General features: G+C 44.5%; 1 protein-coding gene across 3 annotated transcripts in view; it reads left to right on the top strand.

Moving 5' to 3' along the window:
* Positions 1–25,149, top strand: part of SLC13A3 (solute carrier family 13 member 3) — a 57,363-nt gene that overhangs the window by 3,039 nt on the left and 29,175 nt on the right. For 2 of the 3 annotated variants that reach the window (XM_068987113.1, XM_068987112.1), the window contains exons 2-4: positions 97–260; positions 18,387–18,453; positions 24,398–24,583. In XM_068987113.1, coding sequence (XP_068843214.1) covers positions 97–260; positions 18,387–18,453; positions 24,398–24,583 — 417 coding nt within the window. The remainder of the gene's footprint in view (positions 1–96; positions 261–18,386; positions 18,454–24,397; positions 24,584–25,149) is intronic. The other variant, XM_068987114.1, reaches the window with a different exon arrangement.

Here is a 25,149-nt window from a genome sequence, read left to right as displayed (position 1 = left end):
CGCTGGGCCTTGACTTTGCATCTGTAGACAAGTGGGATGCAAACTGGGACCAGGGGCCCCGGTTCTAGATCTGCCCCTAACTCCCTCTGTTCCCAGGCTCATCCTGGGGATGATGGCGACCACCTCGTTTCTGTCCATGTGGTTGAGCAACACTGCCTCTACCGCCATGATGCTGCCCATCGCCAATGCCATCTTGAAGAGTCTCTTCGGCCACAGGGATTCTCATAAGGACCTCAGCTGGGAGAGTGAAGAGACTGTGGGTGAGTCTGTGGGAAGGGACTGGGAGCAACTCCACCAGGGTGGAAGAGTGGGAGTGGGGATGATCAAGCGGTGTCGGCGAAGGCAGAGGGGATGCACTTATTGAGCACCTACTATGCGCCAAGTTTAATAATGAGAATAACTGAAGATCAGCTAAATCAAACCACGGTACCTTTTTTAAAAGTGCATTTATTGAGCATTTACTATGTACTAAGCAATGAGTTAAACACCTTACGTACATTACCTCCTTGGCCTCTCAAAACACCCTTATGAAGTAGGTACTATGTAAATGGAAACAACAACGAAATGTACTTCAGTGAGATTGGCAAAAATAAGAAGGCTGGAGAGTGCCCAATGTTGGCAGGAATGGGGGCCACTGAACTCTCTTTGCTGCCACAGAGTGTGAACAATCACCCTTTCCTAAGGGCATTCTGCAAATATTTAATAAAATTAAGGGTTCATATACCCTGGAATGCAGAAATTTAACCCTGAATGCAAGTACCAAAAGTCCAGAAGGAGACTCATGTCATGTGACCATCTTTGGCACAGCAGTCCCTATGGTATGATGGGTCAAGGCCAGGGTTCAGATACAGCCACCACCGCCAGTAATGGAGGAGGTAGATTGTGGAGAGCACCCTCACTGAGCACCAAACTGCTTTCTGGAGGAAAGATTCAGAGGAACATAAAGTTATATAAGGCTTCTCCACTGGCTCAACAGTCAAGAATACGCTTGAAATGCAGGAGCCACAGGGAATGTGGGTTTGATCTCTGGGTTGAGAAGATCCCCTGGAAGAGTGCATGGCAACCCACTCCAATACTCTTGCCTAGAGAATCCCATGGACAGAGGAGCCTGGCAGGCTACAGTCCAAAGGGTCACAAAGAGTCGGACACGACCGAAGCAACTTAGCATTCACGCATATTTATATAAATCTCGTAAAACCTAGTTGTGATTGGGAAAGCCAGAATGAGTTATATTGGTTTGGCCCAAAAGTTCACTGGGCTTTCTGTAACACCTTATGAAAGTGAAAGTGAAAGTGAAAGTCGCTCAGTCGTGTCCGACTCTTTGCGACCCCATGACTATACAGTCCATGAAATTCTCCAGGCCAGCATACTGGAGTTGGTAGCCTTTCCCTTCTCCAGGGGATCTTTCCAACCCAGGTATCGAACCCATGTCTCCCACATTGCAGGTGGATTCTTCACAAGCTGAGCTACACCAAAACTCAAGGATACTGGAGTGGGTAGCCTATCCCTTCTCTAGGGTATCTTCCTGACACAGCAACTGAATCGGGGTCTCCTGCATTGCAGGCAGATTCTTTACCAACTGAACTATCAGGGAAACCTGTAACACCTCATGGAAAAACGCAAACAAATGTTTGGGCCGACCCAAGAGAACACAACACCATTATGTAAATTAAAAGTACTTAGAAAAGACAGAACATTTTGCAAGAACATAAACAAAGGAAAAGCTACACATTCAATGCATCAGAGGGGTTGCTTTGAAAAGGATGGAATTGGGAAATGGGGATAAAAGGGACCAAATTAATAAATAAATAAGAGTGGCCTCGTGCAACACAGAATGAGAACCTACTGTGAGCTGAGGAATTAGACTCAGTTAAATCTCAGAAATTGTGTTCTAAAGGCGACAAAACACAAGTGGCTGCCGTATCTTTAAATGACTAAATGAGGGCTCAGAGAGGAGAACTGACTTCTCTGAGTCACACAGCACGCAAATGGCAGAGCACAGCTTTGCACCCAGGGAGCCTGGCTACAGAGCCCACTCTCTTCCCCGTGGAATCAGCAGCATCAGTGAGAATTCTTTTGGCTGCAGATAAGAGGATGCCTGTCTGCAAGTGACTTAAAGAACAAAGGGTTGTCTTCCTTGTCAGAGAAGGGCAGTGCCAGGTCATTTCACAGACACAGGGATGTCAAGACTGTTCACTGGCTTCTCTGTGATTCCCTTGGTCTTCCCTTCCTAATTTCAAAATGGCTGCCATATCCTGTCTGCTTTAAAACGTCTTTCTTTTTGTTTACACAGTTCAGTTTAGTTGCTCAGTCGTGTCCAACTCTTTGTGACCCCATGAACTGCAGCACGCCAGGCCTCCCTGTCCATCACCAAGTCCCGGAGTCCACACAAACCCATGTCCACTGAGTCAGTGATGCCATCCAACCATCTCATCCTCTGTCGTCCCCTTCTCCTCCTGCCCTCAATCTTTCCCAGCATCAGAGTCTTTTCAAATGAGTCAGCTCTTCACATCAGGTGGCCAAAGTATTGGAGTTTCAGCTTTAGCATCAGTCCAATGAACATCCAGGACTGATCTCCTTTAAGATGAACTGGTTGGATCTCCTTGCAGTCCAGGGGACTCTCAAGAGTCTTCTCCAACACCACAGTTCAAAAGCATCAATTTTTCGGCACTCAGCTTTCTTTATAGTCCAACTCTCACATCCATACATGACCACTCGAAAAACCATAGCCTTTATTAGATGGACCTTTGTTGGCAAAGTAATGCCTCTGCTTTTTAATATGCTGTCTAGGTTGGTCATAACTTTCCTTCCAAGGAGTAAGCGTCTTTTAATTTCATGGCTGCAATCAGCATCTGCAGTGATTTTAGAGCCCAGAAAAATAAAGTCAGCCGCCGTTTTCACTGTTTCCCCATCTATCAGGAGATGACAAGAGTGAACATCAACACTCTAGGAATCAGCGAACTAAGATGGACTGGAATGGGTGAATTTAACTCAGATTTAACTCAGATGTTTATGCAGATGTGTTTCAAAAGGAGGTTTTTAAATTGATATATAAGAGGGCAGAGATTGCAATCTCAATTCTTCCTTTGCAGTTTTAATAATAAAACCCCCACCTTGGCACATGACTGTGCAGAGAAAAGGCTGAATGTCTCAGCTTCCTTCGCAGTTAGATATGGTCATGTGATCGCGATTAGCCAATGGGGTATGAGTAGGAATGGTGTGTGCAGCTTCTGGTCCCTCCCTGCCTGCTTCCTACTCCGTCTGGCTGAGATGTGAATAGGATGCTGCAGATGACAGATGCTACCTGGGACCCAAAGATGGAAGGTGTGTGTTGAGAGCTGAGATGGTAGGTCTGCTGCAGTACCTTTCGATCATTTACCCCAACAAACACAACAAGACTTATCCATGAAACCATGAGCCTTGTGTGTGCTATTTTTTCGAATATGCGTGAAAATAATTACCTATCTGTTAAAAATCTAAACTCTGATTCATGTACCATCTAAGTTGGCTTCCCAGGAGGCTCAGTGGTAAAGAATCTGCCTGCCAATGCAGAAGCCGCAGGAGACATAGATTCGATCCCTGGAGGGCATGGCAACCCACACCAGTATTCTTGCCTGGAAAATTCCAGGAGACTGGGGGCTACAGTCTCTGTGGTTGCAGAGTTGGACACGACTGAGTGACTGAGTACACAGGCACACACCATCTGAGTTAATCTCACTTACTGTGATACGGGTATTTCTCCGTCATGCAGTCAAGGGTCTTGCTTATTTTCTTTTCACAACAGCCCTGAAAGCTAGAAATAGTTATGTCCTTTACAGGTGAGGTTCAGAGAGGTGACATGGTATGTCCAGAATCAATCACATTGTTGATGAAGTGGCAAAGCCGTGATCTATACAAGGTCAAAGTCTTCCATGTGGGCAGGAAGAGATGTTCTATGGCAGGGGTCAGCAAACTCTTTCTGTAAATGACAAGACGGTAACATATTTAACCTTTTGCTGGCCACTCTGTCACAACCACTCAAACTCTGCCCTTGCAGGGAGAAACCATCCATAGATGATATGTAAATGAGTGGGTGTGGCTGTGGTCCAATGATATTTTGCTTGTGGGTGCTGAAATTAAAACCTTGTATAATTTTTACATCACAAAATATTATTCTTCTACTGATTTTTTTTCCATCCACTTAAAACCATAGCTGGCAGGCAGCAGGCAGGATTCAGCCTGTGGACCACAGTGTGCAGATCTTGAGTATTCCCTAGCAGATGCCTAGTAATGGCTCAGACAGTAAAGAATCTGCCTGCAATGCAGGAGACCAGGTTCGATCCCTGGGTTGGGAAGATCCCCCGGAGAAGTGCATGGCTATCCTCTCCAGTATTATTGCCCGGAGAATCCCATGGACAGAGGAGCTGGACGGGTTACGGTCTGTGGGGTCACAAAGAGTCGGCCACAACTGAGCAACTAACACTTTCACTTTTCAGTATTGGCTTTGTCAGTTTTCAAACTGTTTCCCCTGAGTCCTGGGGCTCCAAGAGACTGCCTCATAGTCACTGCAGGGTGGCAGCAAGTAGTTAACTCTGCTCCTTCTCTCATTTCAACCCAGCTGCTCCCTCTTTATAATACGTTATACCCTGAGCTTCCAAGTAACTGTTCCGATGTTTGTTGAGCACTTACTTCGTGCTAAATAGGTCTCATCTTAGGGCCTTACCCTTGAATGACATGGAACTAGCATTGACCTCATTTAGAAGAGTGGAAAAGGAGGGAGAAACTGAAAAAGTGGTTGATTGTAGTCCCCAAGGTCACGTGGTTTCAAAACAGCAGCTCCGGTATTTTGAATCCAGTCTGCTTGACTTTACAGTCTGTCCTCTTCTGTTAATATGCCTCCCACAGAAGTCTTCCCCCTCCCCCAAGAGTTTAGTGGCAAAGGGGGAAAAAAGTGTGAAAGCCAGTTATGTGAAAGAAGAAGCAAAACCTGAGACTCAGGAAGGGGAAGGGGCTTGCCCAAGGTCACACACAGCGTCAGATCCAGAGTCTCTGCCCTTACTCTGCAGGATGTCGGGAGGCAGGAGTCCCGGCGAGGGGCGGGAGCAGACACCTGCTTTCATAGGCGGTGGGATCAGAGAGCAGGGACTGGTTAATGATCAGCCCTCAGACCTAAACCAGGTAATTCCAGGGCAAAGAGACATTCATTCCCTTTCATCCACTTTCTGTGTTCTGTCCCGGTGGCAGGAGGAGAGGGCAGGGGTAGACGAAGTGGAGACTCTGGTCAGGGGCCAGGCCAGGGTGGAGGCTCCTGGAGGCTTGAGGTCCCTGAGGGGAACCCAGAGCAACAACAGTGAGGGTGATGTGAGCTGCCATTTTCTAAAGACGCCCTGTGCCTGTGCTAAATTTTTCAGACCCATTCCCTCATTTAATCTTCATAACCGTACTATGAAGAAGATCATTCCCATTTTAAAGATGAAGAGACTGAGGGTCAGAGAGGCAAAATGATTTGCCCAAAGCAACATGGTGCATTAGTTGCCGAGTTTTGTCTGAATCTGGAATCTGTGCTTACAGGCACGTGCCAGGACGAGATAGAGCCTGGGGCAGGGCAGGGCTCGCTGGACAAGACCCTGGGGGTCCTCAGTCTTGGGGGGCAGCCCCGCTGCTTCTCTGAAGTTCTGTTACACACTTGGCTCCTTGCACTGGCTGGGGGACCAGGGCCGCATGGGTGGTGGTTTCTCCAGCATCCTGCTACAATGCATTTCATGCCTGAAGGGGTGGCCCATTTCACAGAGGGTGAAACTGATGCACAGAATGGTGAAGTATTTGCCCAAAGCCCCTCAGCCAATAAGGGGACCACCAGGCTTTTGAACCTAAACTCTACAGTGCTTTCCCCTCCTTTTTTCTGCCCAAAGAAGGCTGGCTCGGGACCTCCCTGGTAGTTAAGTAGCTAAGACCATGCTCCCAATGCAATTCGATCCTGGGTTCAATCCTTGGTCAGGGAACTAGATCCCACATGCTGCAATTAAAGATCCCTCGAGCCGCAACTAAGACCCAGCACAGCCAAATAAATTAACTAAAAAGAAAGAAAAAAACCTGGCTTGCCACCTATGTGTTTCCTTTAGGAATGCCGAAGATGCCATCATTTCAAAAGCAGTCTTGTCGGCTGAGCTAAGCACTGCCCTCTCCTTCCCTCTTCATTCATGAGGCTGGGAGAGGGGCCTCTTCCCAAGGCTGTTTCCTCATCTATAAAATGAGGACAAAACCTCCCATTTTGTGTATATCATTGTGAAGCGTACATGAGAATTGAGATCCTGGCACACAGACGTGGGTAATACGTGGCAGTTACACAGTTGCCATTATATAAAAACCAGTATAAGGGTTCCAAGAATCAGAAAGAGTGGGTAATAAGACCTTCCACCTTGATTCAGACTGAAGTTTCCCATGACTCCTAATTGAGAAGGATTTATTTGTTGATTACCCATCTCCATGGACTCCAAGTTCCAAGGGAGCTTCTGTCCATCCTTTTCCTTGCTGTGAACTATAGTACTGTTCACCTAGAACACTGTTTGGCATGTAGTAGGTGATCAATAAATGTGTGGAATCTATCAATTAATAAACAAACCAGTTACTGAATTGCTCTAAGCCTCAGTTTCCTAATATATAAAATGGAGATATAAATCCTTACTGCCCAAGTGGTTGTGAGTGTTAAATAAATGAACAGGTGTAAACCTACCTACCCTGGGGGTCTTTGTTCTCCCTGGGGTGCTCTTTTCCAAATTTGACACAAGAACTCTTTCCTAAGAGCCTTCCACTTCAAGAATATTCAGTCATGCTGGGGAGGTTACATTATAGTTAGATGTTCTAGGTTTGAGCCAGGTAGATGCCTTTGGAGATGGGGCGAGACTCAGGGGTGGCAAATCAACAGTCCTGGGAACAAGCCCGACTCTGCCATTAAAAACTCTGCCCCCAAAATTCAATTGGGTCATTATGACCCAATGGGTCATCTCAATCCCAACCTTACCCTATCTGTCCAGGCCTGTTTCCCTAGGTGTAAAGAGGAAGGTAATAACCCTGCCCAGCTCTCCCAGGTTGTTCCCAGACTGCTGTAAGATTACAAATGTGAATGTTCAGCTCCCCCTTCCTGATACCAGCTCCGGGATTGTTATTATTTGAATAAGACCTTACATAAGCACCAAGCTCCTAACCAGCCAGTGATTTCTGGACCCAGGGAAGTTACAATCTTTGGAGACTTTGGCCTGTTTTCATGTGGTCATGTGAGTCACCGTGGTCACAGGAAGCAAAGGGATGAAGGGCTGAGTAGCACCTTGGTTTTCCAATTTTTTTTTTTCTACTTCATCTTCATTGACCTTATCATCATCGTTATTCAGTTCAGTCGCTCAGTCATGTCCGACTCTTTGCGACCCCACGAACCGCAGCATGCCAGGCCTCTCTGTCCATCACCAACTCCCAGAGTCCACCCAAACCCATGTCCATTGAGTCGGTGATGCCATCCAGCCATCTCATCCTCTGTCGTCCCCTTCTCCTCCTCCTTCAATCTTTCCCAGCATCAAGGTCTTTTCAAATGAGTCAGCTCTTTGCATCATGTAGCCAAAGTATTGGAGTTTCAGCTTCAACATCAGTCCTACCAATCAACACCCAGGACTGATCTCCTTTAGGATGGACTGGTTGGATCTCCTTGCAGTCCAGGGGACTCTCAAGTCTTCTCCAAAACCACAGTTCAAAAGCATCAATTCTTCGGTGCTCAGCTTTCTTCACAGTCCAACTCTCACATCCATACATGACCACAGGAAAAACCATAGCCTTGACTAGATGGACCTTTGTTGACAAAGTAATGTCTCTGCTTTTTAATATGCTATCTAGGTTGCTCATAACTTTCCTTCCAAGGAGCAAGCATCTTCTAATTTCAAGGCTGCAATCACCATCTGCAGTGATTTTGGAGCCCCAAAAAATAAAATTGGCCACTGTTTCCACTGTTTCCCCATCTATTTGCCGTGAAGAGATGGGACCAGATGCCATGGTCTTCGTGTTCTGAATGTTGAGCTTTAAGCCAACTTTTTCACTCTCCACTTTCACTTTCATCAAGAGGCTCTTTAGTTCCTCTTCACTTTCTGCCATAAGGGTGGTGTCATCTGCATATCTGAGGTTATTGATATTTCTCCTGGCAATCTTGATTCCAGCTTGTGCTTCTTCCAGCCCAGCGTTTCTCATAATGTACTCTGCATATAAGTTAAATAAGCAGGGTGACAATATACAGCCTTGACATACTCCTTTTCCTATTTGGAACCAGTCTGTTGTTCCATGTTCAGTTCTAACTGTTGCTTCCTGACCTGCATACAGGCAGGTCAGCTGGTCTGGTATTCCCATCTCTTTCAGAATTTTCCACAGTTGATTGTGATCCACACAGTCAACAGCTGTGTTAAAGGCATCGTTATTAGAGGGAAATAATACTTGGTATCAAACTGTTTCACATTACTAATGGAATGGAACTAATTTGCATAAAGAAAAAGTAAAGTCTCTCCTTCTTAATCTTAATTGCTACCAATAACTACTGTTTACAGTCGTGTGTGTGTGTGTGTGTGTGTGTGTGTGTGTGTGTGTGTGTGAATATCCTCCTCTGCTTTGTCTGTGGGCTTCCCCGGTGGCACAGACGGTAAAGAATCTGCCCACAATGCAGGAGACCCAGTTTCGATCCCTGGGTCAGGAAAATCCCCTGGAGGAGGGAATGGCAACCTGTTCCAATGTTCTTGCCTGGAGAATCCCATGGACAGAGGAGCCTGGCGGGCTACAGTCCATGGGGTTGCAAAGAGTCAACTTTGCACGACTGAAGTGACTTAGCATGCATGCATGCCTTGTTTGCAGCCCTAGGGTTTTATATCCGGCTCTCCAGATCTGATACTGGCAGCGACCAGGTTCCAGGGATGAGAAAGGGGCCTGGTGGGGACTGTGGCAAACTGGTGAGCACACACAACCCCCTACCCCGTACGGTCATGGACAGCCACTGGAGACATCAGTTCCACATCTCTAAATTCAAGGATGCTTTCTCAATCCTGGCTGCACAACAGAACCAGCTGTAGAGCTTTCGAAAAATACTGAGGTCCCAGAGCCTCTAAACCAGAACCTCCAGAGTGGGACCTGGGCTTTCTCAGGACATTCTAATGTTCATCCAGGGCTGAGGAGGGCGGGCTGTGGTTATACCTGAGATGCTGGTGAGCTTTGCAAGTATCTGATGCTGCAGGGCAGCTGTTCCTGACCAAGTTAAGAAGAGTACAGAGTGAGTGAGGGATGGGTGGCGGCTGGGAGTCACTGGGTCAGAGTTCTCCCTGTCTGGTCAGCCCCCAGGGAGTGACTCTGCATCCCACCACCACCCCAGCATCAGTGTCCTATGAACAACCGTTCACTTCCTGCTTTAGTGCCCTGGCCTCCAGCCTCAGGCGTTGCATTTGAATGTGAGCTCCCACCATGGGAGCCCTGAGGCCCTTTCCCCATGCATGGCCCAGGGTGAGACGATCTGAATTTAGCCTTCAGACTCCAGCCTTAGGCACAGTAAAAACGACAGTCGGCCACGGTGGAACCCTGCTCCCTCGTACCAGCAGGAAGAGAACAGCCCAGAGTGGAGAAGGGAAGACACTTCCCCAAGCCCCTGAGGTCAGACAGGGAAAGGGCCAGAGCTGCAGTCTAGACCCTTCCTCCTTTGTCCAAAGCAGCCAAAGCGCATTTGTAGTTAAACAGGCTGAGTTTGTTATCATTGCTGCAGTGAGGAAACACACACACCGTGGGCAATGACAAGGAACTCAGAGATATTAGAAAGAACCTCTCACTATTCAGACTTTGGTTGGGGCATTTGGGGTGGGGATGGGGACCTAAGGAAGCAAGGTTTGCTTTAGGTTGGGTGCTGTCAGAAACGGGTGGTCCAGTGGCTAAGAATCCACCTTGCAATACTGGAGATATGGGTTCGATCCCTGGTCGGAAACTAAGATCCCCCATGTCGCAGGGCAACTAAGCCCACGCACTGCAAGGATGACCCAGCTCAGCCGAAAACAAAGCGAATAGAAAAAAAAAAGAAAAAAACAACCTGTGGACAATTCTGTGATTAGGTAAGAAGTAGCCATTTCTTTAGCAAGAGAAGGGGATGCTTGGTATTTTGTGGGTGGCAAGTGGCTTTGTGCTTAAACAAGATCACAGTGTTCTCACTCTGGCTCATTTTATCAGTCTCAGAGTAACTGGAGTCAGTGATGTGTGAGATTATCTAGGTCCAACAAGAGGATGCTGTGTCGTAGCTGGGTCAGACCAGTTCCAGACTCCAGGGGCCATTTTCTTGTACTTTCGTAATACTAACCCACATTTCCTGAATCCTCACTAGTGCTCAGATTCCTGTTAAAATTTTAAACTCAGGGGCTGGCAAACTTGGGTGCACCAAATCTAGCCTGCCACCTGTCTTTCATCTAGCCTGTGAGCTAAGCATAGCTCTTATGTTTTTAAATAGTTGTATAAATCGAGCAGAAGATTTTATGACATGTGAAGATTATGTGAAATCTTCAGTGTCCAAAAATAAAGGCTTAGTCACACTTATTCATTTCCGTATTATCTAGGGCTGCTTTCATGATACCATGGTAGATTTGAGTAGTTACAACAGACATCATATGGCCCCCAAAGCCGAAAATATTTACTGCCTGGCCTTCTGCAGAAGAAGTTTGCTGGTCCTTGCTTTAAATGGTGTTTCAGTTGTTCATGCTGCTACAACAAAAATACCACAGGCTGAGTACTTATGTCTCCCTATTCTGGAGGCTGCAAAGTCCAAGATCAAGGCACCAGCAGATCTAGCATCTGTTGGGGGCCTGTTTCCTGGTTCACAGACCGCCTGGCTGTCATCTGGCTGTGTAGTCACATGGTAGAAGTGGCAAGGGAGTTCTGTGAGGTCTTTTATAAGGGCACTAATCCCATTGATGAGGGCTCCACCCTCATGACCTAGTCACCTCCCAAAGCACTACCTCTTAACACCACCATCAGACTGGGGATTCGGTTTCAACATTTGAATTTGGAGGGGGGTGGGAAGGAATGAAAATATTCTGTCTATAGCAAATAAATCAATTCTTTAATTCTCTTGATAACCCCAGGGGAATTATTACTTTTATGGATTAAAGAAGTTCAAGGAGATTAAGGGATTTATCTAAGCCAGTTTCTTAACTTTGGCACTATTTGACACCTTAGATGGGAAAATTCTTTCTTGTGGGGGCTGACTTATGTACTACAAGATGTTTAGCAGCATCCCCGACCTCTGCCCATTAGGTAACAGTAGCACCCCCACCACCTTCATCCCCGTTGCTACAACCAAAAATTTCCCCAGACATTGTCCAGTATCCCTTGAAGGCAGAATCAACCCTAGCTGAGAACCACACTGACCTAAGGTCACAAAGCAACTGATGGAGACTTGACCCCTGAACCCATGTGTTCAGTTATTAATCACACTTCCAATGCCCAGGGATGGATCTTTTGCTCTTGGTGATGGTTTCAGCTGCAGGAAATTTTAATCTCTTCAGTTTTCTCCTGTGGGGAGGCTGACCTGTCAAGCAAGGGATTCTTTAGAAATGAAGTCATATCCTTTCCTGACTCTCCTCTGCTCAAACTCTCCCCTGCCTCCACTCCCAACTGGCTCAGAGGAGAAACTAAAATTCTTATGGTGAGCCCCAAGACCTCTGTGTGATCCAGACCACTTTCTGCTACCCCAGCCCCTGCCCCATCTCCCACCTCCTCCTAATTTCCCTCTCCATCAGGCCCCTCCAGCCCCACTGGTCTTCCTTCTGCTTCCCAACATACCAGACACACGTCACCTCAGGGCCTTTGCATTTGCTGTTCCTGTTGCCCCAGTCCCTCTTCCCACAACTCTCCGTATGATTGACTCCTTTTAATCCTTGAGGTCTCAGCTCAAATGCCATCAGCTCATCTGTCTCGTCTGTTGACCTCATCACGAGTCTACCTGCTCCTCCTCCCCACTCTGCAGTCACTTCCATTGCTTCGCCCAGTTTTACTTTCTCCACCACTTTCATCGCAACCCGAATGTTTTGGTCTTCTTGGAGATTTTCAGAGCCGCCATGGCCTGTATTGGAATTTCTTCCTTGTGCGGGTTTTTTGGTTTCATCTTTATTTTGAATGCCAGAGCCTCCCTTGGGGCAGATCTTCTGAAGAGGGAGTCAGGTGAGTTCGTTGGATCCATCTGGAGAAATACAAGCATACCCCTTTTCCTGTAAGATTGATTTCCCAGATTTCCTTTGTTTAGTTAGCCCGTCTTCATACCAAATGGGCAGAGGAAGAGAAGTGTCCTTCGAATCCTCAAAATGTTTTTCTGCTCTTGTCAAGATATCTCCTTGTGGTAAGTTTAAAAAGTTTAAAACAAATAAAGCGCTATTAACAATAGTTATAGGATTAAAGAATATCTTGCGTTCAGTTCAGTTCAGTCGCTCAGTCGTGTCCGACTCTTTGTGACCCCATGAATTGCAGCATGCCAGGCCTCCCTGTCTATCACCAACTCCCAGAGTTCACTCAAACTCACGTCCATCGAGTCGCTGATGCCATCCAGCCATCTCATCCTCTGTCGTCCTCTTCTCCTCCTGCCCCCAATCCCTCCCAGCATCAGAGTCTTTTCGTTGGAATCTAGTAAAGTCTGCTCTGGATAGGGAAGATAGAATTGTTCCTGTGTATTCCCCCTTTTTAAATATTTTTATCTGTAGTTTCAGTGTGTGATGTGCTCGTTCAACTATGTCTTATGCTTGTGGATTATAAGGAATGCCTATAATATGTTTGATTAAAAAAATTGTAAAATTTTTTTGAATTGGTTAGAGATATAAGCAGGACCATTGTCTGTTTTTAGGGAACTAGGTGTTCCCATTACTGCAAAGCAAGCTAACAGGTGGGTTATAACAAGTTATAACAAGTTGTGTAGCTTCACACCTCAAAAAGGTGTGGCCCATACAAAAGAAGAATTTGTATCAATACAGACATGTAAAAAAGGAGATGGAGAAAGCTCAGGGCATTAAGTCACATCCATTTGCCATAATTCATTGGGTTGTAATTCTCGAGGATTGATACCTTGTGAAATGGGTCGAAGATGTTGGGGTCTACAAGTAGAGCAATTATTAACGATTTCTTTAGCATGGCAGTATGGAATTTTCCAAATCTGGTATAAGGAGCCAGCATTATTATGGAATAGAGCATGTTGTTCTTTGGGAGTAGAAAAGAAACAAGTTTATCAGTTTGTTCATTACCATGAGTCATTGGACCGAGAAGGCCAGAATGTGCTTGGATATGAGTAATATATAATAATGGATTGTAATTCAAGAAAAAGTTGTCGAATAATAGATTGATTAGAATTGATGGTAGAAGTTTCTATAATTTTTAATACAAAAACTGAATATGAAGAATCAGAAACTATATTAATAGGGTAAGGATGTAGGTGAATAACCTGAATAAGAGCATATAATTCATTTTGTTGAGCAGAATGAAATTTAGTATAAAAGACTTTATATTTTTTGAGAGACCCAAATGAGGCTTTGGAGTTTTTAGTCCCATCTATATAGAAAACATCAGCTTGAGGTATAGGTTGTGATGTAACAATGTGAGAGATAATAAATTCAGTATTTTTGAAGAAATTTCAAATTTATTAGAAGGATAATGAAATGAAATAGTCTAAGAAGGCTATTTGGAAATTGGTAGAAGTTTGTAATGCATTTTCAAATTGAGTTTCATTAATAGGTAATACAATTTTATGGGGATTGGAGCCAATCAAAGTCTTAGTTCTATTTCTCCCATTGATAATTATTAGAGTGATTAAATAAAGATAGGGCATGACTTTGTCCCTCTAAAATGGGTATAGATCGGTTATTTTTTTTTCAGATTTTATTTATTTTATTTTTTTTTACTTTACAATATTGTATTGGTTTTGCCATATAGATCCATTATACCGGGTGTTCTTATTGGGCAAGAAGTCTGGTGGGAGAATGGAGAGAGGGGAGTTTAAACAACTTTAAAGGCAATTCAAGCCTAATACGAGTAAGAAATTGTTTTTGTAATTTATTTTGTACTAAACAGAATTCCTCTCGTGCCTCTTGTGAAAGTGAACGAGGGCTATTTAAATCAGGATCTCCTTTCAAAGTATTAAATAAATTAGTCAGTTGATAATTTGCAATGCCCAAAGAGGGTCTAATCCAGTTTATATCACCTAAAAGTTTTTGAAAATCATTCAAGGTTGATAATATATCAGTACGAATTTGTGTTAGTTGGGGAGTAATATGTTGTCTATTAACAATAGATCCTAAATAATGGTAAGGTGTAGAGGTTTGAATTTTTTCAGGGGCAATAATTAATCCAGAGTCTTTTAAGCATCGTTGAGCTATATCAAACATATGTTGAGTCTCTAAAACAGATGGAGCCAAAAACAATATATCATCCATATAATGAATAATAGGAAAGTCAGGAAATTGTTTTCCCACAGGTTCAAGGGCTTTGGCTACATAATATTGACACAGGGTGGGAGAATTAATCATTTCTTGAGGCAATACAGTCCATTGATATCATTTATGAGGCCCAATGTGATTAGGAAAAGGAAAAGAGAAGGCAAATCTTTCTCAGTCTAGAGGGTGTAAAGGTATAGTAAAAAAGCAATCCTGTAAATCTATAATAATAATATGCCAGTTTTGAGGAATAATGGTAGGTGATGGAATTCCTGGTTGTAATGCACCCATAGGTTTCATAGATGCATTAACTTTTCTAAGGTCTGTTAAGAGATGCCATTTGCTAGATTTCTTTTTTATTACAAAAATGGGAGAATTCCAAGGAGAACAAGATTCCTCAATATGTTTCTATTTCAATTGTGTATAGACAAGTTCCTTAGCAGCCTCTAGTTTCTCTTTTGTAAGGGGCCACTGCTTTGTCCAAATAGGCTTGTCACTTTCCAAGTAATTTTAATAATTGCATTGTTTGTTAAGTGAGCAGTGGCCCCTAGGAAAAATGTGGAATACATGTTTGAGCTTGTCATTGCATAAGTAAATCTCTTCCTATTAAATTAAGGGGTGCATCTTTCACATAAGGTCATCATGTTGTGGGCTGGCCTTCTGGTCCCTCGCATGGATGTATTTGGACACTTTGATAAACCTCTTGTATTTGGTTTGAGAAACTCCTGCAATCTGGCAAGAAATTCTCTGGATAGGCCAAGATTTGGACCATAAATGTTTGGAGATAATAGTAATATCAGATCCAGTATCAAGAAGACCAGAAAAATTTTTGCCGTTAATTTTGATATTTATATTTGGTCAGGTATATTCAGATATAATTGATGTCTATAAGGATTATTTTTAATCTGTACTGCCAAATCCATCTGTCCACATACCATCAGAGGAGTTAATAGAAATGTAAGGTAAAAGAAGTAATTGAGCAATTTTATCTCCCTTTTTAAATTGCCATAATATCTGAGATGACATCATAATTTGAATTTCTCCCTTATAATCTGAATCAATTACTCCAGGGTGAACAGTAATTCCTTTAGAAGTCAGACTAGATTGGCCAAGTAAAAGACTGAAGGTTTGTGGGGATAGGGGTCCAAAAGTCTGGTAGGTATTCTAAAAGGGACTGCTTGAGGAAAAAGGAGAAAATCATTTAGGCCTGGTATATCAATGGCAGCACTGCCAGATGTTGAGGGTTTGAGGGAAAAGATGAAGTTTGCCCCTGGTTTTTGTTGATGGGGACCTGAGGAGTCCCCAGCTTGGAGTTTCCCGAAATAGGCTTTCCTTCAACATCATATTTAGACTGACATTCCCTGGCCCAATGTATCCCGTTATGGCAATGAGGGCAAATTTCTGGGGGTTTTTCAACAGTTTTAATTTTTTATGTGTGCTTTTTAGGACAATCCTTTTTTAAATGTGTTTTATCTCCACATGCAAAACATCTTTCATTCTCCTTCTTAAAGGCGGAAGCCATTGTTTCAGCTAGCATTTGCATTTTTTGAGTTTCTGGTCCTAAATTGCGACAAGCCATCAAATAGTCGATAATAGCCCCAGTCTCACGGATTGGAGAGATAGCTCTTTGACATTTCTGATTTGCATTCTCATAAGCAAGCAGTTTTCCTAGTTGCCTTTCGGCTTCTTTTCCAATAACACTATGGGAAATAGAAACTTCCAATCTAGTTAAAAAAACAGCATAGGCTTCATTAGGTCCTTGAAATATTTTTGTGTCGCTGCCTTTAGGTTCTCCCTGAGGAGTAATTTGATCCCAAGCTTCAAGGGCAACTTCTTTCAATTGTCCATGTAATAAGGGAAGGCATTGTATTTGGGCTTTCACTGCGTCAAACTGCCTTGTACTGGTTAACATTTCAAAAGTAATTTGGTTTGGGGGAGCACCAGCTCGAGTATTAGAATTGGCATGATCTCGGGCTACATCCTGAAACCACATTGTCCTTTGAAGATATTCTCCTGGCTTAAGAAGAGCCTTTATCAAAAGTCGCCAATCATAAGGAACAAAATTTCCGACAGAAGATGCCATAGCATTTAAAAGTTCCTTAGTAAAGGGCGAATGAGGGCTGTACATAGTTCCAACTTTTTTCATTTGTTGCATGTGAGAAAAATCAATGTCTTGATGTTGAGGTATGTTTTGGCCTTGAGCATAAGGATTTTTTAAAACAGGAAACGCAGAAAAGTCATCAGCCTCAGAGATTCGAGATTGTAAAGCCAGCAATCCAGAAAGCCTTCGTCATGAAGGAGAATGAGTAGATAGTGTTTTCTCATAAATACGAGTACAAGTTAAAGGCTTATCATTGTCATCAAGGAAAGTATTGTCAGCTTCGGAAGAGTCATTATCAGAGTCATCTTGTCCTTGAGAGGACGTTCGGTTTGGCGCCCATTGCAAGAGGAGGAGCACTTGGGGCAACCAGAGCAGTGCTGGTGGGAAAATTCTGAAATATTTTATGTTGTTCTAATTGGGCCTTTTGTAAAGTTTCATCATCTAATTCATATTCATGTAACAAGTGTTCTGCCTGTTGTCAAATATTGAGGGGCTAGAATTTCCTTGAAATGGCAAAATTACAGCTTTAATGAGGGCCCATAATGGCCAGAAATTTATTGGAATATTTTTTGCCCATCTTGCAGCTCATTCAACATTCTCTTTAACCTGGTTCCAAATCTCTAAATCAAAACTACCTTCATCAGGGAACCAGGGATTATGTTCAGTTACCATTTGGAGACAAGCCTCTATTCACTGACATGAAACCGAGAGTCCTTGAACTTTAAATAAATGATGGAGCAAAGTAGAAAAGCGGTGGGGCTTTCCAGCCGTTCATCCCGTTGCCCCACACTTGCCGACCTCAGTAGGTCCGCAGTCACTCCATCAGCTTGCCAAGGGAGTACTCCAGGTCCCTGTTCGGGCGCCACTTATTTTGGTCTTGACAGACCAGAACCTGGGGACAGGAGTTGATGAAAAGAAGACGAAGAAAAGAAGGATGTGGGGGACCCAAGTCTCTAGTGGAACAAGGGTGCTTTAATCATGGTGGCGTGTGCGTATATATTGTTATACACGGAAGCTTTAGGCAGAAAAATATAAAGTTGAGCAAAACCACAGAAAGCAAATGCATAACAACAGTAACCAAGGGAATGCCAATCGTCATGGGGCCATAACAACAGTAACTATGGGAATAACAATCATCACAGTGCCAGAAGACAACCCGTGTATTGGAAATAGGAACATGACTAAGTAGTTTTATAGAAAAGTAAAAGGTTACTGAAAGGTCATGACCTCAGTCCTGAGAACTGCGTGCAGCTCTGCTCATTCCTGTTTTCCAGGAACTGATAAGGAACAGAAGGCCCCTGAGAAACAGAGAACAACATATAGGATTCCTTAAAATTAAACGTTCCCTGACACCCGAAGTTTTCTTTCTTGATTATTGTCAGTCATCCTCTCTAGAATAGTGCTTTCGTGGGAGCAAGGACATTGTCCTATATTATTCACTGTGTACCCCAAGCTGATGGTCAATAGTACACAGTAGGTGCTCAATAAATGTGTTTTGAATGAGTGGCAGATTGGGGTCACCCATCCCATTGCTGATCCATTACCACTCATAGCTGGTCTTTCCCAAACATCCCCTTGACAATAACAGTCGAGGTTAGCCTAGGCTTGAGTTATGGCTTGTCCATCTGCCTTGCAGCTAACTTCCTTCCCCCAGGCCTGAAGCCCTCTCCTAATAGGAACAAGTTGGGTAGAAGGATGGAATTTTGAGTGTTTTTTTTTTTAGTCCAATGACTAGTATAGGCTGGGACCTGAGGAAGTACTCTTGATTGACTGCACAAGAAGGGGACGCTTCTGTCCCACCTACGACATCCCACTAAAGACATCATGCTCTTTTCTCCTAGCTGCTGTGCGGAAAAACGGCTTGCACACTGTGCCCACGGAGATGCAATTCATTGCTGGCACAGAAGAGTGAGTTCTCCTGGTGAAATTCATAGAGGAGCCCATGCTTGATCCAAGGAGAGGATGAACAAGAATTCCATGCTGCAGGCAACCCCCACCCCCCATTCTTCTCCCAGTGACCCGATGCCCAAGTTACCACCACTTCTCCCTGAGCTCCAGACTCCTTGAAAAAAGAAAACATGGGATGGGCAGGGGAGTACAGTAAGCCCCTAAAGGTCTGCTGAGGTGAAGGGTCTGGAAGGAAGGACCAGAAGAGCAGGAGGCGCAAACCACACGATCGTCAAGGAGGAGAGGGTGTACCGGGCCAAGCTAAAGCTTTGTCTGCAGACAAAAGATCCCAAGACAGTAGCAGCCCTTCACACCTGTGTGACTCAGGAAGCATCTGGACACTGATGGCACAGTTAGTCTTGGTGTTTTTTGTATACAGCAGCGAGGATATAAGACCTGGGTGTTTGGGGTCAAGCAGACTTGACTTTGAACCCTGGCTTTGCCACTTACCAGCTCTGTTGGTTTGCACACGTCACTCCCCCTCTCTGAAACTCAGTTTCACCTACCAACTGGACATGATGTCAGAACCCACCTGGGTTCTTTTTGAGGGTTGTTTTTGAGATTAAATGAGATCATGTAGGCCGGTTGTTAGGCCTTCCATGCACAGATGGTAATGCTTGTTATTAATGGTATCGTTATCTCAATTTCATGATAATGAAGCAAACAGCAGGGAGTAAAGTGACTTGCTCAAGGCATCATTGCTGGGCATCAGTCAGGTCTGTTTCCTTCATTCAGCAAATTTATAGAGAACTTACCATGAGCCAGGTACTGTCAGGCACATGGCAATGAACAGGAGAACAAAGCATTGGAAAGCAGGCTAGGGAGGGGGTTGGAGGAGGGAAAGGGCAGTATTTAAATGTGTGTCAGGGAAGACCTCACTAAGAAGGTCATTCTTGGGCAAACACCGGGGGAAGGTAAAGAGTCCTGGGGAATCTGTGGGAAGAGTATTCTTAGCAGAGGGGCCAGCAGGTACAAAGCCCTGAGAGTTCAGGGCAGCCGGGATGCTAGTGTGGCTGGAGGTGGGGGTCACAGAGATTGCTTGTGTGGCAGGAGGGCATTGGCTGGGGACAGGGCATGTGGGACCCCACAGGCCATTGATGTAGTTTTTACTTTGAATGAGATGGGAACGGATGAAGGGTCTAGCAGATAGGGACATGCTTTTACATCAGTTTGTCTTATCCTGAGGCCTGTGCTCCTCCCTGGCACCATGTTTGGGAGCTTTGAGTCCACATTTGAGATACGGGTTCTGTAGTTGGCCCCACCACTCACCGCCTTGCAACCTGGGAATCTGTTTAACCATCTACCCAGGCAGAGCTTGTGCTGAGTCTGTTGGAAAAGCACTGATCCCTACCCTCTGGAACTCTGTGTCCATTGGTTGCTGACCCCAGCCCCACTCTCAGTTCAGTTCAGTTCAGTTGGTCAATCGTGTCTGACTCTTTGAGACCCCATGGACTGCAGATTACCAGGCTTCCCTGTCTATCACCAACTCTCAGAGCTTGCTCAAACTCATGTCCATTGAGTTGGTGACGCCATCCAACTATCTCATCCTCTGTCGTCCCCTTCTCCTCCTGCCTTCAATCTTTCCCAGCATTAGGGTCTTTTCAAATGAGTTAGTTCTTTGCATCAATTGGTCAAAGTATTGGAGTTTCAGCTTCAGCATCAGTCCTTCCAAAGAATATCCAGGACTGATTTCCTTTAGGATGGACTGATTGGATCTCCCTGAAGTCCAAGGGACTCTCAAGAGTCTTCTCCAACACCACAGTACAAAAGCATTAATCCTTCAGGACTCAGCTTTCTTTATAGTCCAACTCACATTCATACATGACCACTGGAAAAACCATAGTCTTGACCAGATGGACCTTTGTTTGCAAAGTAATGTCTCTGCTTTTTAATATGCTGTCTAGGTTGGTCATAGCTTTCCTTCCAAGGAGTGAGCGTCTTTTAATTTCATGGCTGCAATCACCACCTGCAGTGATTTTGGAGCTCCCAAAATAAAGTCTGACACTGTTTCCATTGCTTCCCCATCTATTTCCCATGAAGTGATGGGACCAGGTGCCATAATCTTAGTTTTTGGAATGCTGAGCTTTAAGCCAACTTTTTCACTCTCCTCTTTCACTTTCATCAAGAGGCTCTTTAGTTCTTCTTCACTTTCTGCTATAAAGGTGGTATCATCTGCATATCTGAGGTTATTGCTATTTCTCCAGCAATCTTGATTCCAACTCATGCTTCACCCGGCCCTGCATTTCGCATGATATACTCTGCATAGATGTTAAATTAGCAGGGTGACAACATACAGCCTTGATGTATTCCTTTCCCAATTTGGAACCAGTCCGTTGTTGCAGCTTAACCATTGCTTCTTGACCCGCATACAGATTTCTCAGGAGGCACGTAAGGTGGTCTGGTATTCCCACCTGTTGAAGAATTTTCCACAGTGTTGTGATCCACACAGTCAAAGGCTTTGGCATAGTCAATAAAGCAGAAATAGATATTTTTCTGGAACTCTCTTGCTTTTTCTATGATCCAATGGATGTTGGCAATTTGATCTCTGGTGCCCCTGCCTTTTCTAAATCCAGCTTGAACATCTGGGAGTTCTTGGTTCATGTATTGTTGAAGCCGGTCTTGGAGAATTTTGAGCATTACTTTACTAGCATGTGAGATGAGTGCAATTGTGCAGTAGTTTGAGCATTCTTTGGCATTGCCTTTCTTAGGGATTGGAATGAAAACTGACCTTTTCCAGTCCTATGGCCACTGCTGAGTTTTCCAAATTTGCAGGCATATTGAGTACAGCACTTTCACAGCATTACCTTTTAGAATTTGAAATAGCTCAGCTGGAGTTCCATCACCTCCACTAGCTTGGTTTGTAGTGATACTTCCTAAGGTCCACTTGACTTCAGACTCTAGGATGTCTGACTCCAGGTGAGTGATCACACCATCGTGGTTATCTAGGTCATGAAGATCTTTTCTGTATAGTTCTTATGTGTATTCTTGCCACCTCTTCTTAATATCTTCTGCTTCTGTTCAGTTCCATTCAATTCAGTTCAGTCGCTCAGTTGTGTCCAACTCTTTGCGACCCCATGAATTGCAGCACGCCAGGCCTCCCTGTCCATCACCAACTCCCGGAGTTCACTCAGACTCACATCCATCGAGTCCGTGATGCCATCCAGCCATCTCATCCTCTGTCGTCCCCTTCTCCTCCTGCCCCCAATCTCTCCCAGTGTCAGAGTCTTTTCCAATGAGTCAACTCTTCACATGAGGTGGCCAAAGTACTGGAGTTTCAGCTTTAGCATCATTCCTTCCAAAGAAATCCCAGGGCTGATCTCCTTCAGAATGGACTGGTTGGATCTCCTTGCAGTCCAAGGGACTTGCAAGAGTCTTCTCCAACACCACAGTTCAAAAGTATCAATTCTTCAGCGCTCAGCCTTCTTCACAGTCCAACTCTCACATCCATACATGACCACAGGAAAAACCATAGCCTTGACTAGACAGACCTTAGTTGACAAAGTAATGTCTCTGCTTTTGAATATGCTATCTAGGTTGGTCATAACTTTTCTTCCAAGGTTAGGTCCATAATATTTCTGTCCTTTATTGTGTCCATCTTTGCATGAAATGTTCCCTTGGCATCTTTAATTTTCCTGAAGAGATCTAGTCTTTCCCATCCTATTATTTTCCTCTGTTTCTTTGCACTGATCACTGAGGAAGGCTTTCTTATCTCTCCTTGCTATTCTTTGGAACTCTGCATTCAGATGCTTATATCTTTCCTTTTTACATTTGCCTTTAGCTTGTCTTCTTTTCTGTGATTATGGTTTCAGTGTGTCTGCCCTCTGATGCCCTTTCAAAACACCTACCATCTTACTTGGGTTTCTCTTACCTTGGACATGGAGTATCTCTTCACAGCTGCTCCAGCAAAGCACAGCCGCTGCTCCTTATCTTGGACAAGGGGTATGTCCTCATGGCCGCCCCTCCTGACCTTGAACATGGAGTAGCTCCTCTCGGCCCTCCTGCACCCGCGCAGTCACCGCTCCTTGGACATAGGGTTGCTCCTCTCAGCCGCCACCCCTACCAGGAATCAAACTGAACTGTGGTATTGGAGAAGCCTCTTGCGAGTCCCTTGGACTGCAAGGAGATCCAACCAGTCCATTCTAAAGGAGATCAGCCCTGGGTGTTCTTTGGAAGGAATGATGCTAAAGCTGAAACTCCAATACTTTGGCCACCTCATGCGAAGAGTTGACTCATTGGAAAAGACTCTGATGCTGGGAGGGATTGGGGGCAGGAGGAGAAGGGGATGACAGAGGATGAGATGGCTGGATGGCATCATCGACTTGATGGACATGAGTTTGAGTGAACTCCGCGAGTTGGTAATGGACAGGGAGGCCTGCATGCTGCAGTTCATGGGGTTGCAAAGCATCGGACACGACTGAGCAACTGAAATGAACTGAACTGAACTAAACTGTCTTCTTTTCACAGCTATCTTCAGGCAATGATTTTGCCTTTCAAATTTCTTTTTCTTGGGGATGGTCTTGATCACTACCGCCTGTACAATATCATGAATCTCCATCCATAGTTCATTGGGCACTCTATCTGTCAGATCTAATCCCTTGAATCTATCTGTCACTTCCACTGTATAATCGGAAGGGATTTGACTTAGGTCATACCTAATGGTTTTCCCTACGTTCCTCAAGCCCCACTTTGGGCCTCAGTTTTCCATCCAAACTAGGAAGGGAGTGCACGAGAAGAACACTTTCTGCTCTTAGTCTCCTGTGAGGCTCAGTCTGGTTGGAGCCCTAGGTCCGAGGGAACCCACAGGTCCCTGACTGGGCCTCTCACCCTGGATAACCAAGCATGGCATCTGTCTCCAGCTGCTTCCAGCCCTTGTCTTCCTTTTAAACCCCAGATCACATCCTCACCACCCAATGGAGAAATGGCCCTTCATGTTAGTAATTAAAGCCCCAAGATAGTTGAAGTGTCTTACATTCTTTAAAAAAAATTGATTTTTACACAAAGATAATTCTTAATTTCATCCACTAATAAACATTTTATAATTGCACAGGTAAAAGAAAAAGAACTCTTAAACAAAAACAAAAATGTACTCAGCACCTCACTCCCAAAGATAGACTAGAAGAGTTAAGTGGATACTATTCTAGACCATTTATCTATGTGTGTGTGCATGTGTGTGCATGTGTGTGTGTGTGTGTATTTTTAACAAAATCACTGACCATGCTATACATGCATTTTATAACCTATTATCTCAGCTAATTGAGTGTAGTGGATGTCTTTTCACCTCAATAAATTTGTGTCAGCATCATTATCTTTTAATTATATAATTAACAATTTTTGACTATATTATTTCCCAAACTCCACAAAGGTACCAGGAAAATAACCCAGAAAATACAAATAAAAAGTAAAAGAGGGGAAAAAATCCGTAATTCCATCCCCACGAAAGTCCCCAAAGCAACTTTGTGTATATCATTCTAGACTTTTCTTAATACTCATATATTCATGAAATATGTGTATATTTTTAAAATAAAAGAAGTAAGTAGTGCTGTTACCTACCTTTTCACTTTATATAATGGGCATCTTTCATCTGAATAAATACCCATCTAAATCACCATTTTTAATAACTGCTTTGGTATTCCATCGAGAAACAGGATCGTCTTAATCTAGCCAATCCTTTTTTGATGGATATTGAAATGAAGTTTTCCATTTAAGTTATATTTAATATCAAGTATTAGTTTAGGACAACTTCTTAGAGTAGAATGCTTAAGCTGAAGGGTTGCACATTTTTAGAAGAGTTTGATTCCCATGCCAATTGCCTTCTAGAAAGTTCACTTAGCTCTCCCATCCCGGGCAGTGTGTTTCTCCACAAGGCCAGGAATTCTGAATGGCTTCTCTTTGGGTTTGTTTAAAGCAAAGACTGCCCTGAGGAGGCAGAGGCTCCAACGGATCTCCACCCTACCTCCAAGAAGGAGGAGGAATATCGCAGGAACATCTGGAAGGGCTTCCTCATCTCCATCCCCTACTCGGCCAGCATCGGGGGCACCGCCACCCTCACGGGCACAGCCCCCAACCTCATCCTGCTCGGCCAGCTCAAGAGGTAAGAGTGAGTGCTCCCCGTCCGCGGCACTGGGGCTTCTGCCTCTTCTACTCCTCTCCTCCTCCTTCACCCAACATCCAGGGATGTGTCTTGGGTGTCTACCATTGTCCAGGCTCTGGGGACCCGGCGATGCCCAAAGCCCAGCAAAATCCCTGCTCTGGGGAACTTCCATTCTGGTGGGAGAGACAAACAATAAAGGGAAAAGCAAGGGAATATATAATATGTTGGCGTGATACGTTATGAAATAAAATCGAGCAGAAGAAGGGGGCAGAGGTTAAGAGGAGTGGGTGCTGTTTTATCTAAGTTGGTCGGTATTGTGCCATCCCTCTAATATGGTGACATTTGAGCAGAGACCCAGAAGTGATGGGGTGAACTTTGTGGACGCAGGAGGGAAGAGCACCTCAGACAGAAGGAATAGCCTGTACAAAGGTGGGAAGCAGCACAAAGACTGGCCAGGCTGGGGTGCAGAAGGGGCTAAGGTAAGAAGACCAGGGCAGGCACTGTCAGGAGAGTCAGAGGAGAGCTGAGAGCAGAGGGGTGACATGACTTGACATCTCCTTCTAAAA

The sequence above is a fragment of the Capricornis sumatraensis genome, chromosome 15 (assembly GCF_032405125.1).
Source record: "Capricornis sumatraensis isolate serow.1 chromosome 15, serow.2, whole genome shotgun sequence".
Lineage (NCBI taxonomy): Eukaryota > Metazoa > Chordata > Mammalia > Artiodactyla > Bovidae > Capricornis > Capricornis sumatraensis.
The sequence above is the reverse complement of the archived record's forward strand: the minus strand, read 5'-3'. Positions and strand labels throughout refer to the sequence as shown.